Consider the following 27,159-nt stretch of genomic DNA (forward strand, 5'->3'; position numbering starts at 1 on the left):
CCAGGCAAAGGCTTTGGCTGCACCTACGTGGCTCAGGGGATGATGTGCTTCTCTTCTGCTTGTGTGTGAGAGACAGACAGACAGAATGGGGAGCATGGTTCAGATGTGAGATTGGGGAGAAGATGTTGAAATTCTGAGCTCCTCTGCAGTAACATTCTGTGCACACTGAACACATGGTGGGTGTGCTCAGGGTCTGAACCGGCCCTCAGCCCGTCCAGAAGTGCCCTGCATCTCCATACCCCTTTGCAGAATAGCTCTGTCTGGGAGTCACTTCTGGAACAGCCTTCAGAGCCATGCAGAAGGAAGCGGGGTTCACTTCATGCTGGATGGGAGAGGTGCCCACAGGTCTTTGTGCTTCCTTGTGCACCTGGGGGGTTGTGGAGCCAGAGGCCTGTGTTTCCAAGACCTGGCTGCCTGGCCCCAGGGCCCCTCTGACCTTTCTTGTGCTGGGGAGAAGCTGTACATCTAGGACTTGCTCTGAAATTCAGATGAGTGAAACTGCACTGCCATAGAGGAGGAGATGGGCTGGTGCCTGTATTTCAGTTCATTCACAGCCAGCAGAGTGACCATAACAGGAGGTAAATGTGTGTGGTACGGAATCAGGTCTCTACCCACCACGGGCTGCTGCTAACCCACAATTCACTGTGAATATACAGCCACCCGCCGAGTGTAAACATCATACTACAGACCAGTAAAGTCATATCTTATATGATATATTTATCCTGTGCATTCCTGTAGAAATTAGACAATGTTTATCCATATATCTGTATGTCTGTAACTGTCTGCAGTTGTATTAGAAAAGGTATATCAGACACATACCATGTTTTATGGGCATTCTCACCACCAGCACACTCCAAAGGAACGTGAATAAGCACACTTCAGTCCAAGAGGTGCTGGCTTTCCTAAGTCACATGGACACCTTCCCTTTTATACTGACTGAGAGAACAGAGAAATTAGGAAAATGTGTGAAATAGAAACTATCCTTAATGGGACAGAGAGTCATTCATCTTAATTACATGTAAGAGCTCAAACCATGCTGGCTAAGAAAATATTCATTGAAAGATTAGTAAGCTTTATTTTTAGAAAGCTTCATTTGTTTTAATGAAGAAATGAAAATGATTTACAACCACTCTTCTATTGAGGGAGAGAGGGTGCTTCTAAAGTACTGGAAAATAGATTTTTTTTCTGAAACAGACACTGTTTCCATGACAACCATGTTTATGTTATGCATTTTTCAGGGGTTTTTTGTTCTATAATAAAAATAAGTTTTGAGTCAGCTTTTATCTCAATCAAATTAACAGTCTCAATTAATGATATAACATGAAAATTGCAAAGTCATTACCAGCAATTTTATAATTACCCAGACTTCTCCTCATCTCCATAAAAATAGGCAATGATGGGCATCCATACATAAAATGTACCTGTATGACAAACACAGTCAGTGTTTGCTGAGCGTGAATACTAGGCTAAGTAGCAGGCTAAGCACTTTACACGCATTTGTTGACTTATAGCAAACCTGTCAGGGGAAACTGATATTATCCCCACTTACAGGTGCCACAGGAAACTGAGGCTTAAAGGTTATTTAAAGATATAGCACAAGCTGTCTGTTATCTCACTGCTGGGGCAGGAGAGAGTATAGGTAAAACATAAGCTCTGACGTGACAGAAGTCATTCATAACATATTGGCGTCCTTAAGACCACCATCCCACTAGTTCAGCCTGGGGAGAAGGTTGGCCTGGGGTCAGATCTGGTTGGTGGGGTCAGACCAGCTGCAGCACTCACAGGGGCTGCCAGGACCGTGAGGGTGATAGAAACCTCCAACAAATCCAAGGTATGCAAATCAAAGAGAGAGAGAAACTATTTTGTTCTCTTTATTTGTTGAATTGGCAGTTTTTAAAATAAGGTCATCTATTGTTTGCAAGAGACTTTCCTAGTTTATCGAAAAGAACCAAATCTTCATGCCTTTTGACCCAGTTCTGTGCATGTAGCCCAAAGTTCAGGCACAGGTACGGCCCATCACAGAGCTATCTCACAAGCGGACTACAGAAGTGTGTGAGATGCCAGACACTGTACAGGGAGGGGGAAGGGGTGGGTGGGACTCTAGCAGGGTGTGGTAAGTTTACACAACACAATATGATGCCACGGTTAAAAAAGTTCTCATCGCATGGTACAGAGTTACAAGAACTAATTAGCAGAGCAATCTGAATTGCAGATAAAAAAGAAGAGTGTACTTCAGCTTGAGCTTCAGCTTCTTTCATTCATTCATCCAACAAACATGTATCTAGTATTACTCTGACCCATACAGGGTAGGGCATATAGTTGCAATTATATGAAACACAGAATTTATTCTTGTATTATTATTTATTAATTTTTGTATTATCTTCAATATGAAGAACCGTAAGCCTACTTTTGCCCTACCCTGTATATTGTGGTTGGTTCTGGAGACTCTGGAATTTTAACAAGACATTGCCTTCCCATCATGGGGCTTCCACTCTAGTAGGAAGACAGATATAAAGAAAGAATCACCTAGCTTTACAGGATGTCGTGTGGCAGGTAACTGCGTCAGGAAGGTATCTCAGAGGACATGGTCTCTGGCTTGGGTTTTGAAGAATCTACCAGTCAAAAGGTGGCATGGTCCAATGCACGCAGAGAGGAAGAGGAAGAGAAAGAGAAGTCCAGGAACAGGAATGTGGCGAGGGGCATGTCAGAAAAACAACCCGAAGACATTCAGAGATGGGGGGGCAGAGGGCAACAATGATATCTGGAGACTCCACAAAATACTTTAAATCAAGGGGCGGAAAACTTTTTCTGTGAAGGGCCAGAGAGTAAATATTTTAGACTTTGCCAGCCAACAGGCAAAAATCAGTGATAGTATATATGTGTTTGTATGATAAGAGTTAAATTTGCACAAAATTTTTATTGGTTGAATTTAAAATAATAATAATTGAGTATATTTTTAGTATAGACCTACCGATGAGAAGAATAGAATGTTGAGAAAATAACGTTTTGCTTAATTAGTGTTCTCTATTATCAAAATTGGTTACAAATGTTTACCTATAAATGCCGATTGGAAGTGTGATTTTTATCTTTATATAAATTTTTTAGCACAAATAAGCATTGCCAACAATTATATAGTTTTAATCGATTGTATTTATGCTTAGCAAGCACAGAATTCTATAAGATTTTTCTGTTGACAATTGTTAACATGTTAACATTACGGATTAATCAGTTGCAATTGAAGATGAGATAAAGCTCCTCAATTATCTTATTAAATTGATTTTTTAAATATTTTATTTCTTCTTTTTTTTCGGAGAGAGGGGAAGGGAAGGAGAAAGAGAGGGAGAGAAACATCAGTGTGTAGTTGCCTCTCACATGCCCCCACTGTTGATTGGGCCTGCAACCCAGGCATGTGCCCTGACTGGGAATTGAACCGTGACCCTTTGGTTTGCAGCCTGTGCTCAATCCACTAAGCCACACCAGCCAGGGCTCATTAAATTGATTTTTGATCAAAGGCTGGAAACAAATTTTCCAAGCAAACGGACAAGAAAAAAAAGCCAGGGTAGCAATTCTCATATCAGACAAAATAGACTTCAAAAAAAGAGCCATAAAGAGTGACCCAGAAGGTCACTTCATAATACTCAAGGGAAGAATCCACCAAGAAGACATTAACATCATAAATATATATGCACCCAACATAGGAGCACCAAAATATATAAGGAAAATCTTAGAGGAATTCAAGAAACATATAGACAGCAACACAATTATAGTGGGGGATTTTAACACCCCACTATCAAAAATGGACAAATCTTCCAAACAAAATATCAACAAAGACATTGCGGCATTAAACAACACCCTTGATGAAATGGACCTAACTGATATATACAGAGCTCTTCACCCCAAAGAAGCTAAATACACATTCTTTTCAAATGCACATGGAACATTCTCAAAGATAGATCACATGATAGGGCACAAAACAAGCCTCAACAAATTCAAGAATATTGAAATCATACCAAGCATTTTCTCTGACCATAAGGGACTGAAACTGGAAACCAACCCCAAAGGAAAAAACCCAAAACACCCAAAATCATGGAGACTGAACAGTATGCTATTAAACAATGAATGGGTCAAGAATGAAATTAGGGAAGAAATCAAAAAGTTTCTGGAAACAAATGAAAATGATCTCACAACAACCCAAAACTTATGGGATACAGCCAAGGCAGTCCTGAGAGGGAAGTTTATAGCAATACAGGCCTACCTAAAGAAAACAGAAACATTTCAGACAAATGAACTTACTCTACGCCTGCAAGAACTCGAGGAACAACAACAAAAACAGCCCAAAGCAAGTAGAAGGAAGGAAATAACTAAGATCAGAGCAGAACTAAATGACATAGAGACTAAAAGTACAATTCTAAAGATCAATGAATCCAGGAGTTGGTTCTTTGAAAAAATAAACAAAATAGACAAGCCTTTAAGTAGGCTCATCAAGAAAAGAAGGGAACGGACACAAATAAACACAATCAGAAATGAAAGAGGAGAGATTACAACTGATACCACAGAAATAGAGAGGATTGTAAGAAATTACTATGAAGAACTGTATGCCAAGAAATTTGAGAACCTAGGGGAAATGGACACATTTCTAGAAAAATATAATCTCCCAAAACTCAATGAAAAAGAAGTAGAACACCTGAATAGACCAATAACAGCAAAAGAAATTGAAGCAGTAATCAAAAAACTCCCATCACACAAAAGCCCTGGACCAGATGGATTCACAGGAGAATTCTACAAAGCATTTAAGGAAGAGCTAACCCCCATTCTTCACAGACTATTCCAAAAAATACAAAAGGATGGAAAACTCCCTAACTCCTTTTATGAAGCCAGCATCATCCTAATTCCAAAACCAGATAGAGATACAACAAAGAAAGAAAACTACAGGCCAATATCGCTGATGAACATAGACGCTAAAATCCTCAACAAAATATTAGCAAATCGCATCCAACAATATATCCAAAAGATTATACACCCTGACCAAGTGGGATTCATCCCAGGGATGCAAGGATGGTTCAACATTCGCAAAACAGTAAATGTAATTCATCACATAAACAAAAGCAAGGACAAAAACCACATGATCATATCAATAGACGCAGAAAAAGCTTTCGATAAGGTACAACACCCATTTATGATAAAAAACACTCAGCAAAATGGGAATAGAGGGAACATTCCTCAATATAATAAAGGCCATTTATGAGAAACCTACAGCCAATATCATACTCAATGGACAAAAACTAAAAGCTTTTCCACTAAGATCAGGAACAAGACAAGGATGTCCACTTTCACCACTCCTATTCAATATAGTATTAGAAGTTTTGGCCACAGCGATCAGGCAGGAAAAGGAAATAAAAGGCATCCAAATAGGAAAGGAGGAAACAAAATTGTCACTGTTTGCAGATGACATGATAGTGTACATGGAAAATCCTATAGACTCTACCCAAAAACTGCTCAAACTAATTAATGAGTTTGGCAAAACAGCAGGATACAAAGTCAATATCCAGAAATCAAAGGCATTTTTGTATACAAACAATGAATCAGCAGAAGCAGAAATCAAGGAAAAAATCCCATTCGATATAGCAAAAAGAAAAATAAAATATCTGGGAATAAACCTAACCAAAGAGGTAAAAGACCTGTATGCAGAAAACTACACAGCACTGAAGAACGAAATCAAGGAAGACACAAACAAATGGAAACATATACCTTGTTCATGGATTGGAAGAATTAACATCATCAAAATGTCCATACTAGCCAAAGCAATATACAGATTCAATGCAATACCTATTAAAGTACCAATGGCGTATTTCACAGACATAGAACAAACACTTCAAAAATTTATATGGAATCATAAACGAGCCCGAATAGCAGCTGCTCTTTTGAGAAAGAAGAACAAAGTAGGAGGGATCACAATACCTGATATCAAACTGTATTACAAGGCCACTGTAATCAAAACAGCCTGGTACTGGCATAAAAACAGGCACATAGACCAATGGAACAGAACAGAGAGCCCAGAAATCAACCCAACCCTCTACAGTCAATTAATATTCGACAAAGGGGGCAGTAACATAAAATGGAGGAAAGATAGCCTCTTCAGCAAATGGTGTTGGGAGAACTGGACAGCTACATGCAAAAAAATGAAACTTGAGCACCAACTTACACCATACACCAAAATAAATTCAAGGTGGATAAAAGACTTAAATATAAGCCATGACACCATTAAAGTCCTAGAGGAGAACATTGGCAAGAAAATCTCAGATATTCCACGCAGCAACATTTTTACGGATATGTGCCCTAGAGCAAGGAATATAAAGGAAAGAATAAACAAATGGGATCTCATCAAAATAAAAAGCTTCTGCATGGCTAAAGAAAACAGTATTAAATTAAAAAGACAACCAACTGTATGGGAAAACATATTTGCCAATGATACCTCAGACAAAGGTTTAATCTCCAAAATATACAAAGAACTTACACGACTCCACTCTAAGAAGACACCCAACCCAATTAAAAAATGGGAAAAGGACTTGAACAAACACTTCTCCAAGGAGGACATACAGAACATTCAGAGACACATGAAGAGATGCTCAATATCGTTAGCTATCAGAGAGATGCAAATTAAAACCACAATGAGATACCACTTTACACCAGTCAGGATGGTTATCATAAACAAGCAACAAACAACAAATGTTGGAGAAGTTGTGGGGAAAAGGGGTCCTTAGTACACTGTTGGTGGGATTGTAGACTGGTACAACCATTATGGAAAACAGTATGGAATTTTCTCAGAAAAATAAAAATTTACCTGCCTTTTGACCCAGCAATTCCACTGCTAGGATTATACCCCAAGAATCCTAAAACATCAATTTCAAAGAACCTATGCACCACAATGTTCATAGCAGCACAATTTACAATAGCCAAGAGTTGGAAGCAACCTAGGTGCCCATCAGTAAATGAATGGATCCAAAAATTGTGGTACATATACACCATGGAATTTTATGCAGCAGAGAGAAAGAAGGAGCTACTACCTTTTGCAACAACATGGATGGAACTGGAAAGCATTATGCTGAGTGAAATAGGCCAGGCATTGAAGGACAAATACCATATGATCTCACCTTTGACAGGAAGCTAAAGAATAAAACAAACAAGCAAACAGAATAAAAACAAAGACGCTGAAATAGAGAACAAGTGGGCAGCGACCAGAGGGGAGAGGGAAGGGAACTTAAGGGGAAAAAGGGGGAGGGATTTTGAGGAACAAGTATGAAAGACACAGAGATGAGGACTGGGGGTGGGGGGGAATGGGAGGGAGGGGGGAGACTGGGCGGGGGGGGAAGGGAAAAAAATGTACTTGAAAAGTAACTAAATAAAATTAAATAAATAAATTAATTAATTAATTAATTAAATTTAAAAAATAAATAAATAATTTGATTTTTGAAGTTTGAAAATCTTCATTGCACTTACATCAAAGTACAGAAAACTACTGCTGGAACCGCAGTTCCTGCTTGGAAAACACCTCCACCGTGAATTTGTGTGGGATGGAGATGTAGCTTCTCATCTTACCTTTGAACAGAACAGGAAGTTCATAAAATGGCTCACTATTACTTATGATTCAAGAATGTTAGCTGTTATTGGAATGACTTTATCACAGTATGAGTTTGGCCTGTAAGTGGCAGTTTTGCCTTGTAATTTTAGAGTCAATTCATTAAGAAATGCTATCGAGTCTGTAGCAAAAGCTAATGTCCAAAGCCATTAAGGGTTCAGTCGCAGTGATTGAGTGCAGTTCTCATTCAGAAAAATTTTAATCCCAGCACTGAGCTCAACAACTCACAATAAAATGTAATCACTGCTAAGTCATCAAACTGCTTCTAGTAGGACATGTCAGGGTGTCCAGCTTCTAGATCTAATGAAAAGTTTACAAAACCAGTGATGGTTAATTAAGTTTGTGAGAGCAAAGGAGTTCCCCCTGGGCACTGCTGGTTCTGCACCCCTCAGAGACCGGAACATTTTCCACAGAGCACCAGCTGCTGGATGACACAGTGAATAAGCTTTGAACCTGTGACATTCCACACGCTTTGTAGATTTGACTGGCTAAAGTTCTTTCTGCTCCCAGAGGTTTCCCCCCCACCATCATTGTCAACCCGTCTCACAGATTGCACTTAGTTGTTCTGCACTTGTGTTTCTCAGCCTCTTTGACATTTTCTCACCTGGATTTGCTCCACATGGACTCTTCATGGAGGCATAGTCTTTGGTCACATCCTATGTGGCACCAGCTGCTCCAGTGAACAACTGAGAAGTATCAATAACATGTACCAGTTCATGAAGAGCCAAAGAAAATTACTCAAAATTATTTGCCTCCTTTTTTAATTGATTAATTAATGTCGCTGCCAATGCCAATGTTAACGTTTGGAGTGGCTGTCCTTGCCAAAAGGATGGTAGTCTTAAGTGGGTTTGTTTTCTCGACACGTTTCTTCAGCTGCTGCAATAAAACAAGGCTTCATTAACTCACCCTGGGTAACTGTTTCCATTGTTTGGCTAACAAATGAGCCACTTGGAAACTTACTCATTTCATTTTTTATTTTTACTCATTTTTATTTTTGTGAAGAAATTGTCCTATGCTGAGATACTCCTTTTTAAATTTTCTGAACTTCTGACCATAACTTTCCCGTGAGTTGGGAATATTGTGGCAAAGCCTGCATGGTAATGTCGGTGCAGAGTCTATTCTTCTAGCACAGCTGTGATGTCATTGCATGATAAATGCAATGCTTTGCTCTCTCAATTTATAACATAGTCACACATTGCTGTACATTAAAAGTCTAACATTCAGAATCCACTTTTCTTGTTTGGCATGATGGTATACACTGGTAATTTTAAAAAGTTAAGCAAAATGCTATGATACAGCAATAAATATGGCACTCAAAACATGGTCCCCTTGGAAGAGTGTCACTGTGACATTCTGTGTGCTGTGTAGTGTGTGAAGCAGGAGAGCCGTCGCAGGCACTCAGGCCTGCCGTCATGGCAGGCTGGCAGCTGTAGATATTAGGCAAATGGATGAACGTGGCTATGTTCCAATATAACTTAATGGACAGTGAAATTTGAATTTCATAAAATCTTCACATGTCAAGAAGTATTATTTTTGGTTTGCTTCCTCTCAACCATTTGAAAATGTAAACATTATTCTTAACATGTGGGCCATACACAAGTGGGTGGCTGGCTGGATTGAGCCCAGTGGTCGCCAACCCTGCTTTACACCATGGTGAGCGTGCTGGGCTTTGCTTTCATTCAACAGGCCTACCTCTGGTGTGCTCAAACATGATTTTCTGTAAAGCCAGTGCAAATCCTGGAAACACTAGCCAAACAGGAAGTCTAAGATCATGCCTCTCCTTGCAGGATGGTACCCGAGTTGTAGGAACATGTGGTGGTTACTGTGGAAAATGTACTCCATCCTCGGGTACTGGCCTGGAGGTTCGAGTTTTATAGTTAAGGTAAGTCAATTTTTCCTTCCTTCCTCCCTTCCTTCCTTCCTTCCTTCCTTCCTTCCTTCCTCTTTAAGATTTTTTAAATTTATGTATTCTTAGAGGGGAAGGAGGAAGATAAGGAGGAAGAGAAACATCAGTTTCTCATCAGTAAGAGAGAAACTGATCACTTGCCTCTCACACACACCCAGACCCAGACTGAGCCCACAACCCAGGCATGTGCCCTGACCAAGAATTCAACTGGTGACCTTTTGCTTTGCAAGATGGTGCTCAACCCACTGAGCCACACCAGTCAGGGCCCCTTCTCTGTCTCTCTCTCCCCCCCTTCTTCCTTCTCTCCCTCTCTCTATCTCCTTCCTTCCTTCCTTCCTTCCTTCCTTCCTTCCTTCCTTCCTTCCTTCCTTCTTTCCTTCCTCCCTTCCTTCCTTCCTTCCTTCCTTCCTTCCTTCCTTCCTTCCTTCCTTCCTTCCTTCTTTCCTTCTCTCTCTTTCTGTCCTTCCTTCTTTCTCTCTACATTTCTAACTTTCTATCTCATTCTTTCTGAGGCCTAATGATTAACAAATGTGATCAGGTCTGTTGCCCTAAGACGGATGACTATTAAGCATCTCAGCATTATCCTGCCTTTTTCTCTCCTTCTCATCTGCCCTCCACCCTTGAGGTCCCCAGGCTTCCTGCATCATCAGATTTCTCTGCAGTGCTTATTAAAAATGCTGCTTACTGGGATCCATCTCCAGAGGTCCGGTTTCATTGGGTCTCTTGTAGACTCAGGAATCTGTATCTGTAGTGCAAGGAATTCTGATGCAGATGACTCAGATCAACCTTTGCAAAATACTGCCTAGAAATATAGTAATAATAATATGAAGGGTGTTCACTGCACCCTGTGTGTCAGGTACCATGCTAAACACTTTCTTTGTGCCTGAGCACTAGGCATTATTTCATTGAATCTTCACAAGAAAGCCACAATAATGGGGCTGCAATCCTCATGTTACAGATGGAAGCTGGGCCCCACAGCAGTTAAGTAGCCTGCCTGTGGGCACAATGAGGTCCTTTGACAGAACCCCGGCATATTCTATACAAAAGCCACTGCTCTCATTACTGCACTGTTGCACACACTTTCAGTGCACAGTGGGAACTTGTTAAAAATGCAGAATCTTAGGAGTCATCCTAGACCTATGAAACCAGAATTTGCATTTTAACAAATTCCCCAGAGAGTCATACATGTTAAAATTTGACAATTCCTGGTCTAACTACATTATGCCAGCAAGTGCTGCCTCTGCTGGTCAGAGGACGGAATCAGTCACTCTTTTTCTCATCTCAGTGCCTAAGCTACAAGAGATGAACTCAGCCTACCCATATGAGCACCCACTACAACTGTCCTCAGGATTCCAGCAGCCCATTACCCTATAAAGCCTTCAAGATCCTGACACAGGAATTCCTAGTTGACATTTATAAATCAGTATTTCAGTGTTTAATTAAATATCTTATTCAAAGTCATGGTCTTAAGCTAGGATTATTTCCATTGTGAGAGGCAAAAGAAAAAAGGAAACTTCTTGTCTTAAATAACCAAGCTATACAAGTAGTGGTCTAACTTCAGGCATGGCTGGGTCCAGAGGCTCAAACAAAGTCATCAGACTCTTTCTCCATCAGTCAGCAATGCTTGTCTCTTAAGTGGCTTCATTCTCAAGCAGATCATCTCCCCCACACCATGACCTCTGGCACCTCTAGGCTTACATCATCCTTACAGCTCTGATCCCAAGTGAATGCTCACCCCCAGCATCCATTTTGCACAAGAACTCTGGCTCTGATTGAGTCACATGGCCACTTCTGAACCAATCACAATGTCCAGGAAATGGAGATCATGTACCCACCTAGAGTTGCATAACTGACAGCTTCACTTGAAAGAGACATATTCCCAAAGCACAAGAAGGTGTTTGTTATCAGAAATGGGGAGATGGGATGAAGGCAGGCAAAGTCAGAAAGTATCCACTAGGGATCCCCATTATATGTGTATTTTATATATTTTATATCTAGTAAATAAAGTTGTGTATGTGTTTTACATAATATTTACATGTATGTATAGAAAAAAAGGCTGGAAGAAAATATACTGATATTTGAAGAGGGTTATCTTAGGTTGGAATTTCAAGCCAGTGATTTTTCCATTCTTTATGCTGTCCTGAAATATTTCATGTTTCTGATAGCAGACATACATAAGTTTTAAAATCTAAAGAAAATAATGGTTTTTAAGTTGAATATGTAAAAATGTATGGATTACCTACTTTTGACATGGCATTTAAGAAAGGAGATTTACCTATCTTGGTCGGTTTATTTGTTTTCAGGTGCTCTGACGAGGAAGCCATGATGGGATGGATGAAGGATCATAATGCAATACCTCCACCTTAAATTCGGGCGTGTGTGTGCATGTGTGTGTGGCCATGTATGCTTGTGTGTGTGTGTATATACAAATGCATATATACACATATGCACACACATATATATATCTGTGTATGTGTGTGTATATCTGTGGAGTATTCTAATGATGTAAAGTTTAATATTTATGTTTGAATTATTTATTGTGATGTATGTAATATTTTTGTACGTAAAATGATTCTATTATGACTGCCTTTTGCATTATTTTGTTTCTTGCAGTCAGACCACTGCATTTTACGTACTCTACATTATATGTAGTATTATGACAAAAGTGATCCTTCATTATCACGGTACACTATTGTTTACCTTCTCTCTGTAAATGTTTTATTGTTAATTTTTTAAATTTTAATTTGTTTTTTTTAAAACAATCTAGTCATCATCATGGTGCTACAGGGGTATTTTTGACATTTCTATGGAAGCATCATTAGCCGAGAAAGAATTTAATGATGTCACAGATTATACCAGCTATTAATTACACTAGGTATCTTTTTACTTTCATGTGATCTCTGGGAACAAAATTTCTGCCTTGGTGCTAATATTTAAGTGATCATCAGATGCAGAAATGTAAACACATTTAATAAAAGGGAGGAATGAAGCGCATTTCCAATGGACATAATCATTTGGATAAAGTAAGACCAGCTGTTTACCCTTATTTTGGGACATGCCTTTTTGGGGAAAGTGTTATACTCGATTCTTTTTATTGTTATTGTTATTAATATGCTTTGCTTCAGTTCATGGTGCCTTAGTCCTCCTGTGGATAAATGGAGGGTTCCACCAGCAACCTCATTACACAGTGACCTTGAGAAAGTGAGGTCCTCTCAACATTTTGCCAAGATATTCTGAAGTGATGTACAGGTTTACCAGTTCCAAGACAGAGGATGCACAGGATGGGGGCAGCCTTCAGCCAGCCCAGAATACCCGGCGAAGTTCAGACCCAGGTTCTTAGTCGTTGCCTCTTGCGTGCCTCTGCCAGTGATGTGACTTGTCTTCAGGCTGTGAGCCTAAGACCCTGCCAGTTTTCATGGCTACTGCAGGAACTGTCATTGGTGACAAGAAATGAACTCTGGAGTACAAGATACCTGAGTCTTTCTGATCATCCATTACACCACTGTTACTTCTTTCCAAAATGGAAGTGCCAAAGCCACGGTCTTTCTGCCCTTCCCAACCTGGTCGGAGGGAAGTCATTGCCAATGCCCCCTGGCAGACACTTGCTTGGAGGAATCCTGCCCACTTCTAAACACCAAAGAGATTAGAAAACACAGGCAGTGTTCTCCAACCCTCCACACTCCAGAGTGCTCCAGGAGAAGTTATACTCAGCGTATGAATATGTGCTATTCTCCACTATTAACACATTGTGAAAATATGCTATGAATAAATACCATGACCACATTCAAACATTTCTGTTGCACGTGGTTTCTGGATTCTTTTTTTTTAAATTTTTTTATTGATTATGCTGTTACAGTTGTTCTATTCCCCCCTTCATTCCCCTCCACCCTACCCCCCCATCCCCACCATTACCCTCCCTTTAGTTTATGACCATGTGTCTCAAGTCCTTTAGATTCTATATTTCCCATGCTATTCTTGCCCCCCCATCTATTTTCTATCTATTGTCTATGCTACTTATTTTCTGTACCTTCTCCCCCCATCTCCTCCTCCCACTCCCCTGTGGCTAACCCTCCTTGAGATCTTCATTTCTATGTTTCCACTCCTGATCTAGCTGTCCTTTTAGTTTGCTTTTGTTTTAGGTGTGGTTGTTAATAACTGTGAGTTTGCTGTCCTTTCACTGTTCATGTTTCTTTAACTTCTTTTGATTCTTGATGGAGTAAAAATGTCTCTAGTTTTTAAGATTGTCAGATTGAAAAGAAATGCAGATTTTCTTAACCCCATCCATATAGTTGCTGTTTTAGAGACAGATAAGGGACTCGAATTGTCCCCCAAGTCTGTCTTTTTATCACTGAAATCAGGTGAAGTGTTTTTTTCTGAAAATCAGGGATATAAACCTCTTGTCTGTGTGATAGGGAACAAATGAGCTAGCAAACTAGATTTAAGTGGGATTTGGAAGCTTAATTGTCAATTTTTGTAACAGCAATTTATATACTGTAGACTGATGGTGTCCAGAGGAATGAGATATTTCCAAAGAAATCTAATAGTAGGTGTATATTCACCATATACCAGGCTCTTCACTGAGTTGTTTTAGCTCATCCTCACAGCTGCCAAGGAGAGCAAGCATAGATTTACATCATTCTGTAGATAAGGAGGCAGAGCCTTTGAGATGTAAATAGGCCCATATTCCTGTACAGTGAATATGTGGCAGTCTCCAAAGAACTCTGTCTGGCTGGGTTACAAGGCCACTTCTGGACCCCTTACATAGTCCAGGGAGGGTGGGATCACATGTCCAGTGATTGACAGCTTCAGTTGGAAAAAAAAGACACTTTCCAGAAGAAAAGGGTTTTGCTATCAGAGAAGGGTTAGATGGTATGGAGACAAGCAAAAGCAGCAGATAGACTCCAATTGTGTATGTGTGTTTGGATGCATGTGTATGCATGCACATACATGCACATGTGAGCACTTGTATACATGCACATGTGTATACATACATGTATGAAATTTTCAAGTCCCATAGCTCACACCATAGTCCCAGTCCCTTGTCATTCTTCAACATCATCGGAAACCTGGGTTCTCATCCTTTCTCTAGTATCTGCTAACTGAATGATCCAAGCCTTGGTTTCTTCATCTGTAAAATGAGGCTATTGATAGTCCACCCATATATCCTGCAGGATTAAGTGTTCTCTGAAGACCCTTTGAGCACTGCACCAGTGGTGGCAAAAGAGCCGCCCTCAAAATGTGTATTTTTAACAAGTGTGAGCTGACAGCTGTTAAGGCCCAGTTGCTGTGACAATTAGGAACTGTGTTCAACTGCTGATTACAGAGACTGACTGCAACGGCTTTCACACTGAAAAGTGTATTTCGCTGGTAAGTAAAATAAACCTAGAGAGAGGCAATCCAGGGGTGGTGTGGCAGCTCCACAAAATCTCCAGGGACAGAGTTTTTTTTTCTCTACTTCTCAATCTTCTTTACTTCAATGTGGCTGCTAGACCTCCAGCAATTGCTTCCAAATTCCAGGTCACAAGAAAAATGGAGTGAGTGGAAGTATAAAAAGTGATTGGTCCCAGATCTCTATCCTTCTTAAGAGTTTTTTAAAAACCTCACCCACAGATTCCACTTATAGCTCCTCAGCCAGAATTTAGTCATGTGGCTGCACCCAAGCTGCTGGGGCATTGGGGGAAATGGGGTTGTTTCACAGAGTGCACTGTCAAACTGCATACAGTGAGGGATCAGTTCCTAGAAAAGAAGGCAAGTGGATTTGAAAGAGGCGAGTAGAAGTCTCTTCAGCAGATTCAGGTACAGAGACTGGGGAGGGAATGCTTTGGTAATAGTTATCAGAGCAAATGAGATCACAGAATCTGGGCTAGAGCTGTGACCATTGTAAAGGTAGAAAATTACAGCGATATGGGTGGCAAAATGAACAGGCACTGATGATGTATAGGTTCAGGGTGGGCTGTGGGGGGGAAGGCACTGACTGGTCCAAGCCCAAGATGAGGTCTCACTTTACCTCCAAATACAAACAGGGTTGATGGAAAGGTGACTGGGTGGGTGGGTAAATGGACAGATCCAATCTGCTAGAATCCATTAATTCTTTAATTTTTACATCACTGTACAAGTTAAATATTGAGTTTGTATTCTACTCATGTTTATTTATCCAAATAATAAGTATTACATCTCTACTCTGTTCTGGGCACTGGAGGTGCAGCAGTATACTAGGGTATGGACTAGGGGGCCACCCTCTAGGGCTATCATATTAAAATGCCACAGATTGGGTGGCTTAGGCTACAGAAATCTATTTTCTCACAGGCTAGAAGTTCAAGATCAAGGTGCTGCTATGGATGGTTTCTGGTGAGGCTTCTCATTGCTGCTTGTATACAGTCTTCTTCTTGCTGTGTCCCCACATGGCCTTTCCTCAGTGTAAAGAAGGAGAGGGAGAGAGAGAGATCTGCTGTCTCTTCCTCTTCTAAGGACCCTGTCCTATTCTATTAGGGTCCCATCCTTATGACCTCTTTTAACCCTAACCCCCTTATGAGTCCTAGCTCCAGATACAGTCACATCAGGAGTTAGGGCTCCAACATATAAAACCTCAGAAGACAATGCACTTCATAACAGAGGCTATGGCAAAGAGACCCCGAAATAAGATGAGCATTTATTCCTCTCTTGTCTGCTGTGCTGAGGTCAACAGGCAGTTGGGCCTAGTAGGTGACTCTGTTCAGCGTGGCATCAGAGGACTCAGGCTCCTTCTATTTGTGGCTTGGCCATTGTCAAAGGCATTGTTCTTATACAGCTCATCCTCACCATGTCTGTGTCTAGCCTGCAAAAAGGGGACAATCATTTTGAGACAAGACCTGGAAGTTAAAGAATAACTTTTATTCACAATTTATTGGCAATTGTTTAGATGCATAAGCTCATGTTGTTGCAAGAGAGGCTGGAAACCATGCACCCAGCCACTGACAAGCGGAGGTAAGGCTTCTGTCCTGGGAGGAAGGAAGGAAGGTTGACTACGGACAGCTGCTTCTGCCACAAGCAATGAACAAAACCTACCAAAATCTCCACCACTTGGAGCCTACATTTTAGTGGTGACGGGCAAGAGAAAAATAAGCAAATAAACAGGTATTGGGTTGGCCAAAAAGTTCATTTAGTTTTTTCCATAAAATGGCTCTAGTAGTGGTCTTTAACTTCATTCAAAACAATTTTATTAGATTCTATTGTGACAGCTGCCATATCTGTGTGCATTTTTAAAAAAACATTAAAATTAGTGAATTTTTGTGCAGCCATTTTAACATTAAAAATGGAAGAAAATGTGCACCATTTTCAGTGTATTATGCTTTATTCAACAAAGGCAAAAATGCAACTGAAGTGAAAAAAAAAAAGACGTGCGGTGTATGGAGAAGGTACTGTGATTGACTGAATGTGTCAAAAGTGGTTTGCAAAGTTTCTTGGTACTACTGACATTTTAGCCAAATAATTCTTTGTTGTAGGGCTCTCTTATGCATTGGAAGATGTTTAGCAGCACTCCTGGCTTCTACCCACTAGAAGTCAATAATGGAAAATAGCTGGCATAATCAAAACACCCAAATCAATAAAGTTATTGGTAAAAATGAAAAACGTGTTATTTACAGAGAAAACTAAACGAACTTTTTGACCAACCCGATACCACACTTTACGATGCTCTTCTTGTAATAAATCTGCCTGTGTCTTCCACAGTGGCCATCCCTATACCATGGTGGCATGTCAAGCCATTCCCTGAGCACCAACACCTTGCATTCTCCAAAGCATTTACCTGTGCCGTTGTTCCGTTTGCCTTAGTGTGTTGATCTGTCTTTCTCTTCTGATGAATACAGAAGTAATAAAGAGTAAGCAACACCTAGCGTGTTGCGTAAGTATTAGAGGAAGAAATTAAGCAGGAACAGGATTCAGGTGTGACCTGTGACTTGGCTGACTGTGTTTTAAATAAGGTGGTAAGAAGTTCTTCTTTATAAAACTTCCATAGCCCACAACAAAGCTGTGGGTCCCCATAAAAGCCTGCCACCGACCGCAGTGGGCTTGGAAGATTCTACCTGTCACCAACAGATGGCACAGGAGGTCCTGTTCTGTCATTTTAGTTCTGTCACTGGTAAGCCTGCAGGATTTGCTGCTTATTTTGTTTTATTATTTTTATTATGGTAAAATATGCATGAAATTTAACATCTTAACCTTTTTTAAGTACACAGTTCAGTGGCATTAAGTACATTCAGATTATTGGGTGACTGTCACCACCATCCATCCTCAGAACTGTCCCTCTTGCAAAACAGAAACTCTGTGTCCTTAACAATAATTCCCCATTTGCCCCATGCCCCCAGCTCCTGGTAACCACTATTCAACTTTCTGTCTGTGAGTTTGACTGCTCTAGCTACCTCATATAAGTGGAATCAAACAATACTTGGCTTATTTCCCTGAGCACAACTCCAGTTGTAGCATGGCTCAGAATTTCCTTTTTAAAAAAATTTTTTCAACTACAGTTGACATACAATATTATATTAGATTCAGGTGTACAACCCAGTGATTAGACAGTTATATAATTTACAAAGCGATCACCCTGATAAATCTAGTAGCCATACAGTTATTACAATGTTATTGACTATATTCCCTGTGCTGTACTTTACATCCCTGTGACTAATTTATAACTTGCAATTTGTGCTTCTTAATTCCTTTCACCTTTTCCGCCCAGCCCCCAACCCCCTCCCATCTGGCAACCATCAATTTGTTCTTTGTATCTGTATTTTCTTATTTTAGAGGTGATATTGCAAGGACCTTTGGAAGTCCCAGACCCTGGAAAGATTATGCTACTCCCCTTGAATATGTACCTCAAAATTAAAAATAACTCCAGACCATGAATTTAGGAGATTTTCCATGAAGACTATTTTTTAAATATTAAACATCAATCCCCCCCCTGCAAAAAAAAACCCTGAAGACCATCTTTGCTGCAGTCCTAGGCACATGTTTTGTTTGCTCAGTAGGTGACTCAGCCAGCTAGTTTTATGTTATTAATCCCAATGATATCTAATAAGGACAAAAGGAACAAATATTCAAAGTACTAATCAGAGGGGCATCTGGCTACAATGGGAAAGAAGACAAAATGTAACTTTGCACAGAAGTGGACACGTTCTATGTAACTAGTATGGCCACCACTTTGTCAGGGCTCAGGATCAAACACCTCACAGGCTGTTGGTATGAGTGGCAGTGCAGCTGAGGAGGGTGTTTGAGTGTAGAAGGCAACTAATATTCAATTCATTACACTTGCAAATACAAAATCCTAGTTCTTAAGCTCTGTGGTTCACCTTGTAAATCCTATTATTTTACTCATCAGCCTAGTTTTTAGCAATTACTTTTTAAAAAGTTGTCAATAATGTTTGCTTATTTATGACTTAGTCAATTAAAAGACTTCTAATATTTTTTTACCTTGATTTTTTTTATTGTTGTTCAGGTAAAGTTATCTCCATTTTGCCCCCACCACTCTCCCCTGCCCCACTCATCCCCACCTCTCTTGTTCCTACCCTCCTTTGACTTTGCCCACATGTCCTTTATACAAGTTCCTTGATGATTCTTCCCCCTTTTCCCCCTGTTATCCCCTCCCACCTCCACTCTGGTTACTCTCAGATTGTTCTTAATTTCAATGTCTCCAGTAGGATTTTGCTTGCTTGTTTATTTTGTTGATTAGGTTGCACTTAAAGGGGAGATCATATGGTATTTGTCTTTCACCCCTTGGCTTATTCATTTAGCATAATGCTCTCCAGTTCTATCCATGCAGTTGCAAAGGGTAGGAGCTCCTTCATTCTTTGTGCCGCATAGAATTTCATTGTGTAAATGTACCATGGTTTCTTGATCCATTCATTTACTGATGGGCACCTAGGTTGCTTCCAACACTTGGCTATTGTAAATTGTGCTGCTATGAACATTGGGGTGCAGAGGTTCTTTTGAATTGGCGTTTCAGGATTCTTACGGTATAATCCCAGCAGTGGAATTGCTAGGTCAAAAGGCAGTTCCATTTTTAGTTTTTTGAGAAAATTCCATGCTGTTTTCCACAGTGGCTGCAAGAGTCTGCATTCCCACCAACTGTGCACTAGGGTTCCCTTTTCTCCACAACCTTGTCAGCACTTGTTGTTAGTTGATTTGTTTATGATGGCCATTCTGACTGGTATGAAGTGGTATTTCATTGTGGTTTTAAGTTGCATCTCTCTGATGACTAGTGATGGTAAGCATTCTTTCATATGTCTCTGGGTCCTCTGTATGTCCTCCTGGTAGAAGTGTTTGTTCGAGTCCTTTGCCCATTTTTTTAATTTGGCTGTTTGTCTTGGAGTCTTGTGAGTTCTTTGTGTATTTTAGAGATCAAACCATTGTCTAAGTTATCGTTTGTAAATATATTTTCCCATGTGGTGGGTTCCCTTTTTCATTTTGCTGATTTTTTCAGTTTTGTAGAACCTTTTTATTTTAATGAAATCCGATTTGCTTATTCTTTCCTTTATGCCCCTTGCTCTAGGGGACATATCAGTAAAAATGTTGCTGCATGAAATATCTGAGATTTTCCTGCCTGTTCTCTTCTAAAACTTCAGTGGTGTCTCAGCTTATATTTAAATCTTTTATCCATTTTTACTTTATTTTTGTGTATGGTGTAAGTTGATGGTCAGGTTTCATGATTTGCATGTATGTGTCCAGACCTCCCAACACCATTTGTTGAAGAGGCTATTTTTACTTCATTTTATGCTTCTGACCTCTTTGTTGAATATTAATTCATCATGAAGACTTGGATTTATTTCTGGGCTCTCTATTCTTTTCCATAGATCTATGTGTCTGTTTTTATGCTAGTACCAGGCTGTTTTGATTACCGTGGCCTTGCAATATAATTTGATGTCAGGTATTGTGATCCTTCCTATTTTGTTCTTCTTTCTCAAAATTACTGTGGTTATTCAGGGTAAGTATGGTTCCATATAAATTTTTGAAACATTTTTTCTATATCTGTGAAATATGTCACTGATATTTTCATAGGGATTGCATTCAATCTATAAATTCCTTTGGGTAGTATGGACATTCTGATGACATTAATTCTTCCAAACCATGCATGCAGTACATGGTTCCATTTATTTGTGTCTTCCTTAATTTCTCTCTTCAGTGTTGTGTACTTTTGTGAGTACCTGGGTTTATTCCTAGGTATTTTATTTTTCTTGTTGCTATAGCAAATGGAATTTTTTTCCTGATTTCTTATTCTCATATTTCATTGTTGCTGTATAAAAATGCCTTCAATTTCTGAATATTGACTTTGTATCCTACTATTTTGCCAAGTGCATTTATTAGGTCGAGCAGTTTTTTGGTGATGTCTATAGGATTTTCTATGTACACTATCATGTCATCTGCAAACAATGAGTTTTGCTTCCACCTTTACAATTTGGATGCCTTATATTTCTTTTTCTTGTCTGATTGCTATAGCTAGGACTTCCAATACTACATTCAATAGAAGTGGTGAAAGTGGACATTCTTGTTTTGTTCCTGATCTTAGTGAGAAAACTTTAGTTTTTTACCTTGACTGTGAGTTGGCTGTAGGTCTCTCATATATGGCCTTTATTATGTTGAGGAATGCTCCCTCTACTCCCACTTTGCTGAGTGTTTTTATCATTAATGGGTGCTGTACCTTATCAAAAGCTTTTTCTGCATCTATTGATATGATCATATGATTTTTGTCTTTCCTTTTGCTTATGTGATGTTTTATGTTTATTTATTTGCAAATACTGTACCATACTTGCATCTCTGGATGAGCCATGCAGTTTTGGAAGAGTGCAGACCCCTGAAGCCAGGTGAAAGGGAAAACCACACAGCTTTGCCAGAATGGAGATCCCTGCAGCCAGGTGAAGAAGAAAGCCACACGCTTTTGGTCAGAGTGCTGACCCCTGCAGCTTTGGTAGATGAGGCCCATGCAGCTTTGGGGTGCTCCCTTTGGCTGCATGGCCTGGGAAGCAGGAGAGACTTTGACTGGAAAAATGGGTACAAGGAACTCTTTCCAGTGGACCGTGAGAGGGTGGCGCATGACTTTGGATTAATTGGAGATCCTGCGTGGATGGCAACACAGCTGACAGTGTCAGTGGCCTGGAAACACAGACGTGTGCTTCTTTTCCTGAGTTACAGTACCCTGAATTAGGGCAGGGGGGAAGGAAGTGCTGTGGCCGTCTGTGGTTATCCTGAAGGACTTTGATATTTTAATGGGGACATTGGGTCACTACTTTAAGTCTGTATAGCTTTAAATAAATCTTTCCTTTCCTTTTCACAAATCTCTGGCATTGAGAGATGCCTTTCCAATTGGCAGCGGACAGACGAGCCCAGTAGGTATTAGTATACTGTCCTTGGGAGGGGCTCCTGTTGTTCTGTAGCAGTTTTTGGCATCCCTGGGTGGCCCAAATATTGCACCCTCCCTTGGATTGGGCTTTTTTTTTTTTTTTTTTGGTTGTTTTTTTTTTTTTTTTTCCCCCCCTGCGGGGTTTATAGTTCTTTTCCCCACCCTATTCTTGTTTTTTTTTTTTGTTTTTTTCCCTTTCTTTTTCTTACCTCCAATTAAATTCTCCCCCTTTTTTTTTTCCCCGCCCAAATATTAATTCTTCTAAATATTTCAAAGTGAAAAATTAATTTAAAATTGAAAATCTAAATGAAGTTTTTAATGACACATTTTGAATTGGCATTATAAGCTACACTCTAATAATAGTTCAAATGTTTAAAATCATAATGATTATGTAAGCTATCAATTTTTTCATATGTTCCAAATGGAGACAATTGTACCTGAACAATAATAAAAAAAGTTAAATTTTTTTCAAATATTCCTTCACAAACAAATTTTCATACAATGGTTCTGATTTCCTTAAACATTTTCATAGCTTAAGTCTTATTCTTGGCAGAATAAAAGTTGTGTGCTGACCCAGGAGCTGTAGACTCAGAGGTTCCTGTCATATTTAAGCTTGGGAGCAGCATACACCCAGGGTGCTTCTTCTAGCTCCACAACTCTGTATTTATTCACTTCCTATTGCTGCTGCAACAAAGGACCTCAAACCAAATATGGTACGTTTCAGTGCTGTGTGCCAGCCAGCTAAAATGGACCAGTAGGCTGTGTTCCTACTGGCCTCCCTCAGGAGGCTGTAAGGGAGAATCTGTTTCTGTGCCTTTTCCAGCTTCCAAAAGTGCCTGTTTTTCTTGGCTGACAGCTCCTTTTTCTGTCTTTGAAGCCAGCAGTATAGTATCTTCAAATCTCACCCTCCTTCTCTGGTCTCTGCTTCTATCATCTCATCACTTTTTCTGACTTTGACTCACCTTCTCCTTCTGATAAGCACTGGGCTCACCAGATAACCCAGGATAAGCTCCCTATATAGAAGCCTTAATTTAATATAAAGTAACATATTTGCAGGTTTTGGGGATTTAGATGTGGACATCTTTGGGAGGTCACTATTCTCTCTACTATAACTTTTCCACACATTTAAGGACCAGAGATATTGGACAGATGCTGATATGATTGCCCCAATCTCTAATAGGCTGCACTAGCCTTTATGTCAATGACTCTTAATTTTAAAAGAAGGATGTTCCAATAGCCCATGTTCCTAGATTAAAACTCCATATATCACTTTTTTTTTTACTGCATTCCAAATTCTGCAACAGTTAAAGTGCTTGATTGGATTTTGCATGTTATTCTTGCATATAAATATCTTCCTTTCTTGGTCCAAAGACTTTGACCTTGACAAGAATTTTGTTATTACATATACTTCCTAGGAAATGGAATTCCTATGGTACTGTTGGGAACCTCCCTGCCTGGTTTCAGAAGCTGTAACTCCCCATTGCTAAGGCTAAATAAAAAGACCTTGGGACCATAAGCCACTAAGGAGACAAAGGTTATCCTCCTGGCAGGGGTGCAGCCTCTGCCCCCTTTACTTCACCCTGATTGGCCCTGGGTGAATGACTGGTTAGCCAATGATGGGTAAGATTTTTCAAGGGAGGGATGACCTAAGATAGGCATGGTCATGAAGAGGCCCTCAGGAAAGGACTTGGAGGGCTATAGGAAAAGGGGGTGATGGGCCCTCACCCCTCAGCTTTTCAAGGCCCTAAATCCTCATTGTATCTGTAAAAAGTCTCCTAATCTCTTGTTTGCCTTACTTTCATTGCCTGACTTAAGCCTCAAATAAAGCCATAGATGGGTGAGGCCCTGTGCTGGAATGGGTAGTCCCTGGGGGCAATCAGGCCTAAGAAAGAATGCATAAAATCCTGTGAAACCTGCTTTGTTAAGAATGCCCTCAATTTAAATGATAAGGGTCCAAGCAGGAAATGAGTTTGTTTCCCCAAAGTTTTATGGCACTTTAACTATCTGACCCTGACTCAGAATAAGCCCTCATAGTTCTTTGAATGTTATCTATTTTTTGATCATTTCTGCCTGACAATGATTGATGAGCTTTATTTATATGCCTTATATTCCTATGCAAATTAAACCCAATAAAACAGCCCACCAAGGAATATCCTCAAGGCCCTTCTCTTCTGAGAGACTGGCTACCTTTCCTCCCCAAGCAGACCATGTCTTGGTAGACTTATTCTCATCCTTGATGGGTGGTAGGGTTCTGCTGGACCAAGCTCTCCCACATGGTACTAAAGTGATGATCTGGGATAGTTCATGCCTGATGTCTCTGACCTGCCATCAAGGCTTATAGGGCCTCTTTTACCTTATGACAGTCTCTTAGGATATTGGCCATCATTAAATACAGAAACTTGCTTGGTAATGGTGATTTCTTCATCTTTCTTGATAAGCCAGGATGCTTGTTTACTGCTTCAGGCTCAGCTTCACAATAGCACTGAATGGGCACACATCTGGAAGCCTTCTGAGCCCCAGCACAGCTAGGGCAAAGGAAGGAGACTGTGGGAGGATCATGTGTGGTCCCTGGACATACCCCAAGCTTCCTCAATCAGCAACTCTAGGGGGGCCTGAGAATCTGACTTTTGAATGGGCTCTCCAAGTGATCCTTATGCACACTACAGTGACTCACCTTTCCGAAGTGCTTCTTCCCCCACAGCAGTGAGTCTCGGGCCAGTGTCAGGTTCTCTTACCTCGTCACTCTAGCACTTAGCCTTTGTTTATGGTGGGTATACAGTCAGTACCCACAGGGTCTGGAACAAGATGGAACAGTTTGTGTTCATCCTCCCACTCCCTAGCTGTGTAACCTTGGCCATGACTCTCAACTTTCAGGCTCACCTTCCTCTTCAATGAAATGAGGGATGATAATGACACCAATATTGCATGGTTGCAGTGTGCTAATAACATTGAAAACAATTAGAATACTGCCTGGCATATAGTAAGTGCTCAGTCTCTCTCAGCTATTAAAAAATGCATGTACTACATGAGTAAATGCATGTATAATCTGTGCTTTAATTTGGGAAAGCCTAGTGTGGGGAAAATAGGAAGGCTTTGGTCCAGCTTTTACCTCAACTCCATGTCCTAGAGGTGAGAAAACTCAGCTTCATGTGTGAGCCCTCATAAGGTTCCATTTGCTCACAAAATGCTACAGCCCTTTCTCTTTTCCAAAATTAGAATGAAAGTGTGAATCAAGGATGATGTTGAGACTAGAAGGTACCCGAAAGGGTACGTAGGCCAACATTAATAACTTCATTGTCAGAATAATAAAAACTGTATTTACTAACCATTTCCTATGCGTGATGGTTAATTTTGTGTGTCAACTTGGCCAGACCATAGTACCCAGGTTTTAGTCAAACACTAATCTAGATGTTGTTCTGAAAGTGTTTTTTAGGTGTGATTAACATTTAAATCAGTAGACTTTAGGTAAAGCAGATTACCCTTCACACTGTGGGTGGGCCTTATTCCATTAGTTAGAGACCTTAAGGAAAAATACTTGAGTCTCTAAGAAAGAAGGAATTCTGCCTCCAGATGCCTTCAGACTGCAACATCAACTCTTCCCTGGTCCTCCAATCTGCCAGTCTACCCAGCAGACTTTAGACTTGCTAGCCTCCACAATTATGTGAGCCATAAACTAAATCTCTTCCTTAAATAAATTTCTCTAGAAAGTTAGATAGAGAGTATATTATGTATTCTATACCTCTATGTAACATAGATATGTTCTATATATCTACACCTATGACTGTCTATACCTATATCTATACCTATGTCTATATCTATGTCTATATTTATGTCTACATCTGTATTTATATCATCTGTAGATAGGTATCTCCTATTCTGTTTCTTTGAAGAACATTGACTAATACACTGTATGATAGGCCATAGCCACGCCAGAAGGTACCATTCACTCTGAGCCCTAAATGCTTTGCACATACCCTCTTTTGGAACCCTCGTGACAGCTGTCAAGGGGAGCCACTATTTTTATTTCCATTTTTAAAGATAAGGAAACTGAGGGTCAAGAGAGTCTGACAGCCAGACTCCCAAACTCGGGGTCTTCACCACTGAGCATAGGTGAGATACCAAGCAGCTGTGTCCAGAACACTAGATTAATTAAAGGGTAATGCTGAGGCTAAAGCCAGCATCTCCTCACTCTTGACACACTCACTGCATACCAGCAAGCTTCCACACAGAAAGAAGAGAAAATGAGAAACTTGCTGCACTTATGCAAACAGACAAAGAAAAATTCTCATCTATATTCAGAATTAGGCAGTTAAAAGCCACAGGCCCCTGAGAAGTCACGAAGGAGTCACTTTCCAGTTACTTAGACTTTCCTCCTATTTCGTTTCTCTTTGTGGCTTAACTTTGAATATGACTGAGCAGCCTTTAGAAATGCCTTCCTCAATGTCCCTGAGCAGCCAGCATGTTTCAACCTAAAAAGGCTGGGCAAGAGGTGCTGAACTCGTTTGCACCCCCTTGATCTTGGGCCCTGAAATAAAAACTCTTTGCCCCAGGAAAGAGCCAAGCTCTTCACTCAATAGCTGTCTGGTGCAGAGAGACCTGCAGCTTTTAAGAAGCCCTATGTTGTCTGAAGGGAGGTTTGTTTTCCAGCTCCCCCCAGGTATTAGTCCACTTAGGAAATAAAGTGTTAAAGGCAATTGCTTGACCACTTTGGGCTAACCCCTGCTTCTTGCACGATTTAAAAAATATTTTCTTTGTAGTTATCCTTGAAGCCCAAGTGGGACTAATGGCTTTAACTACCAGCCTACGTGTTTCAAAGTGATTTCCACATCAGGAAGCCATTGTTGGCTTTCCCTGAGACTTAATTGCTATAGGATGTGAGCAATTCTGAGAGGACACACTTCTGTTCCAGGCCCATTTTGTCTCTCAGATAGGAGCTGGTTGTCAGCAACAGCTTCCATTTCTTTCTCCTTGTGCATGCTAAACCATTTATGACTCCATTTTTCTATGCAGTAAAAGGTTTCCTTGGTAATGAAAAAGCATTTTAATCATCCCTAGCACCCAAGAAGCAGAGTTTGCTTTGTGGTCACAAAGACCGAAGTGCTCTGTGTTGGCTTAAACTCATGGTTGGACAGAGCAGAAATGGCTGGGCAAGTTGGTGGTGGTTATTAGCATAGTTTCTAAAATCTGCATGAGTAGCTTACTTCTCTAGAACCCAGTTTGCTCATTTGTAAATCAGACTACAAACAGCATCTA

The 27,159-nt window shown here is 40.3% G+C and overlaps 1 protein-coding gene across 3 annotated transcripts in view; it reads left to right on the plus strand.

Moving 5' to 3' along the window:
• The window catches only part of ADAMTS9 (ADAM metallopeptidase with thrombospondin type 1 motif 9), a 184,180-nt gene extending 170,864 nt beyond the window's left edge, over positions 1 to 13,316 (plus strand). For all 3 annotated transcript variants that reach the window (XM_037136121.2, XM_037136122.2, XM_037136123.2), the window contains 2 exons: positions 9,424 to 9,518; positions 11,846 to 13,316. In XM_037136121.2, the coding sequence (XP_036992016.2) occupies positions 9,424 to 9,513 (90 nt within the window). In that variant the 3' untranslated portion in view covers positions 9,514 to 9,518; positions 11,846 to 13,316. The remainder of the gene's footprint in view (positions 1 to 9,423; positions 9,519 to 11,845) is intronic.
• The last annotated feature ends 13,843 nt before the right edge of the window (positions 13,317 to 27,159 follow it).

The sequence above is a fragment of the Artibeus jamaicensis genome, unplaced genomic scaffold, assembly GCF_021234435.1.
Source record: "Artibeus jamaicensis isolate MK-2021 breed Jamaican fruit bat unplaced genomic scaffold, CSHL_Jam_final contig_519, whole genome shotgun sequence".
NCBI lineage: Eukaryota > Metazoa > Chordata > Mammalia > Chiroptera > Phyllostomidae > Artibeus > Artibeus jamaicensis.